At 30.7% G+C, this 4,478-nt stretch overlaps 1 protein-coding gene across 1 annotated transcript; it reads right to left on the bottom strand.

Moving 5' to 3' along the window:
- Positions 1-2,605: 2,605 nt before the first annotated feature.
- On the bottom strand, positions 2,606-3,309 carry LOC110891841 (VQ motif-containing protein 1). The gene has a single exon (XM_022139368.2). It carries the CDS (start codon positions 3,098-3,100, stop codon positions 2,777-2,779), a length of 324 nt encoding a protein of 107 aa, XP_021995060.1. The 5' UTR covers positions 3,101-3,309; the 3' UTR covers positions 2,606-2,776.
- Positions 3,310-4,478: the final 1,169 nt, after the last annotated feature.

Genomic DNA, 4,478 nt, shown 5'->3' with positions numbered 1-4,478 from the left:
TTGAAAAAAAGTTTTTTTTTATATATAAAAACCAGCGATTTTTATTAAAAAAATTGAAAAAAAAAAATTTTTGTGTGTTTTTTAGGCTTTTTTTAGTTAGTTTTCGAGTTTTCACAATAAAAGTGGTTTTCATTTGAACCATCCCCTATATATATATATATATATATATATATATATATATACTTTATAATTATTATTTTAATAGTAAGGGTAGTTCGGTTATTTTATACACACTTAACTGGAAAAAACTAACAACCATCCACTCTAGGAAGTAAAAACTACCTAAGTAACAACCAAACAAACCACAGAAAACAAAAATGTAATTTTAGAAAATTCTGAACTATAGATGAAATTTGATCATAAGAGCATTTTTCTTTTTTAGAAATCACAAAAGGTCAATATGAGATTTTTAATATTTATGTTCATTCGGAATACATATATATATATATATATATATATATATATATATATATTGAAAGATGTGAATTACTCGCGAATGTCGTTAGGTATAACAATACGTTGTTTTAACCGGGTCCGCGCTAGATCGTCCCCTCGCACAATAGATCCCCAATTTGAACCCGTCAATAAGAAACCCCTATTACCCATACTTGAACTTGAGACCCGGAGAGGAAAACTCACCCGGATCCACCATAGGTGAAACTTAAATACCAATGACCACCCCTAAAGGTTACGAAGATTCAAACACACAACCTGCTAGTCACATAAAGCTGTCCGGTCCCATCACCTATAAAGCTTTCATTTACAACCTTTTCAACACAGCTACCGACGATCTAGACATTGCTAATCTATCTATATAATAAAAGAAACCAATTTTGGGACACATGTCATTCATTGGAGCCATCTATTTTTATAGATAATTAATATGATTTAAAAAATAATTATACAATTAAATTTAATATAAATTTAAACAATTCATATAGGAGATAATATAAAATTTTAAAATATTTATCAGATTTCAAAATTATTTATCCTGAAATTAATGTAAATGATTTATTTATTTTAGAGTAAATTGCTAAAATCGTCCCTGAGTTTTGGCCATACTTGCAATTTTCATCCAAAACAATTTTTTGGACCAATATAGTCCTTCACTTTTGAGATTTTTTGCTATTTTCATCCAAACATCTAATTTGCTTTATTTTTTCTATCAAACATTTGGATGAAAATGACAAAAAATCTCAAATCTCAGGGACGATTTTGGCAAAAAAAAAAAAAAAAAAAGTCAGACGTTTGGATGAAAATGGCAAAAAATCCCAAAAATCAAGAATTATATGGTACAAAAAAGTTGTTTTGGATGAAAATGGCAAACATGCCTGAACCTTAGGGAAGATTATGGCAATTTACTCATTATTTTATTAAACTAAAGTAGTTAAGGGTAGAACCTATTTCAAAAATGTTTAAAAGGGGTAAACAAAAATATTAATCAATGTTTATTGGTTCTATACTTTTTATTTCGTGTTCAATTCTCAACTCAAATACGGTAATCACTATGTTTACGTGACATTTATAAGAACAATCACCGCAATTACCTCATCCATCTTATATCGAGTATATCCGTTAGTTTTTTTAAAGATATATTTTTTTATTAGATTCATTCAACCCGTGTAATAAACGAGGTTTTTTAAAGATACAACATTTTTATTTTTTACTATACAAAATTACATTTATGCAACTCGTGTAATACATGAGGTTTTAAAAATATAACTTTTTTTTATTATGTAGTATATAATATTAGATTTATTCAATCCATATAATACATAGGGTTTATAAAGATATAACTTTTTATTGTTTGGTATATAAAATTACATGTGCTCAACCCGTATAACACATGAGATTCTTAAAAATGTAACTTTTTTCATTATTTAATATATAAAATTAAATTTACTCAACCCGTACAATACATGTGGTTCTTAAAAATATAACTTTTTTTATTATTTAATATATAAAATTACATTTATTCAACTAATGTAATAAACGAGATTTTTAAATATATATTATTTTATTATTTGATATATAAAATTGCATTTATTCAACCCGTGTAATACACGGGGTTCTAACCTAGTATAATAACTAAATCAAATGTTACAAGTTGACTAATTATAAGAGGATAATATTTTTAAATAAATTGTGATTACGATAATGATAGATGTGCTTTGCAACACCAAGCAACAACCTTAATCTATTTTGGATTGTTTATATGTTAGATTAACATCAGAAAATACCAACAATATATCATTAAAATGTTGAGTGAAAACATGTTTAAGAACTCGAATCGTGACTCATGAATACATATGTTGGTGGGTGCTAGACTAATGGTGAATTTGTGTAACCCGTCACGGGTAAAACTACTTAGTTAGGTATTCATAAACAGTTGCAAACAAAAAGTTTTTAGTTTTTGGGCAATTGAGGGGCTTAATCAGACTTTTATTTTTGTTTTCCCTTTTTTTTTGTGTAAAAGTAACACTAAGTTATTTTTTTATGGGCCAGATGCCCCCATGGTTTTTTTTTACTTGATCCGCCAATGTTCATAAATCCAAGTGGCCCATATGTAAGTATTTTTACATCTGTTATAACCAAGTAATAGAAAATTAAATACTGTAATAAAAGTTTTGTATCATGTATGTGTACGGATAATTTGATTTACATGTGCATACATACATAAATTTGCAAAGTATACAAACAATGAAGATATGTATTGAAAAAACGAATAGAAATACATGGATATACAAATATGGAAGCTTATTTATGTATACGGTATTTAATCAATATAAAGTTGATAGATATCATCCATGGTAGGAAGCTCTAGTAGCAACTTATCAAGGTCTCTAAACGACATCCCTTTCTTCAACATCGGCATAGTCACATCACTGCGACCAACGCCAACACCAACACCAACACCAACACCAGCACCAGCACCACTAGCGCCGTATGATAACTTATTTTTAGGAGAGGGGGCGGGAGGGGGTGCATCTTTCCCTGTGAGGCGTTGAACCACGGATTTAAAGCTCATGGCGTCAGTCTCAACATACTCGGTGTTGATGATCACCACCTTCACGGGCTCTCCTCTTCTTGATCTTGACATAATCTCGGTTCTTGATTGGTAAGTGTAAACAAACGAACAAACTTATCGGGCTATCGACTTGATTGAGTTATGGAAAATTGAAGAAACCTACTTTAGATGAAAAAAAAGGCCTAAAGTGTGATCGAAATGAGCCTTTATAAGAGGTTAAGTACAAAAAGATGACCGAGATGAATATAAAATTGTTTTGTAGGTTGGTTTATATAGGAATGCATCGAGGAAGTCATTTGGAATGAGGGTGTGGGTGTCTCCTTGCTTAAGTAGACTAAATTGTCAAAATATTCGTTCAACAATGTTAGATCTTCAACTTTCACCCTTTTAGTTTTCATTTTCACATTTTGCTCCACTATTATAATACATTATATTATATATACACACACATACACATATTAATTATTAATTAAAAGTCTTGATAAATAGTGTTTTGGGTTTCTTAAGTGTTTATATATTTATTTTTATTCTAATTTTAAGCATTTATTTATATTTTAATAATACATTACTCCTTTCTATGATGATAAATTAATCGGGTACCAGTTTCTTCACGACCTAAACTGATCGATATCGTTCAAATAATATCGATGCTGATACCGGTGTTCGTTTTTTTATTGTTTTATGTCAATGTAAAACACGTGTTGATTTCTCTATCGAACTTGGTGTTAGTATTGATGTTCGTTTTTATCGTTTTATGTGGATGTAAACAAGTGATGATTTCTATATCAAATATGAGTGTTGGTGCCGATGTTCGCTTTCATCTTTTTCTGTCAATATAAAACAGGTGTTGATTTATATACCAAGTGCATGTGTCGTTCACGTACTGTAACGACCTGAACAGATACCAATCTAATGCTCACGGTAACGTACCACCGCAACATGCGAACTATTACCCTAGTAATATATTAATATGTATCCGGCCTACGGTTGTAAACTAGTCCCGTCGAGCTAAGTCCAAGCTCAACTCATTTATTTAAAAAAACTTGAGCATAGCTCATTTAGAGTTTTACGTCTAAAATTTGAGCTCAACTTGATTATATAAATACTATGCTCGTATATTTACGCTAAGCCTAGTCGAGCTCGATATAAAATGTATGGGCTTAATTTGTTTATGTTGGGTTTGATTATATATTTAAATGAAATAGCTCATGAGTGTCTCGACTCATTAACACCCCTAGTCTTACCAACTTGTCATTTCTAAGGGGAGTGGCAACAGTTACCGAATTGGGTTTTGGATAGGGTTTCCGATTCGGGTACACCGTCGCCATTCATTCGGGTACCAAAAGTCAGGTAGTGGTTTAGGGTAGTGCTTACTGATTGAAGGGGTGTGAGGGTAGGAGAGAGATAAAGAGAGTAGTGTGTAGGGAGAAAGAGGGTAGCATAAAAAGGT

The sequence above is a fragment of the Helianthus annuus genome, chromosome 11, assembly GCF_002127325.2.
Source record: "Helianthus annuus cultivar XRQ/B chromosome 11, HanXRQr2.0-SUNRISE, whole genome shotgun sequence".
NCBI classification, from domain to species: domain Eukaryota; kingdom Viridiplantae; phylum Streptophyta; class Magnoliopsida; order Asterales; family Asteraceae; genus Helianthus; species Helianthus annuus.
This window is presented reverse-complemented; position numbering and strand designations above follow the sequence as displayed.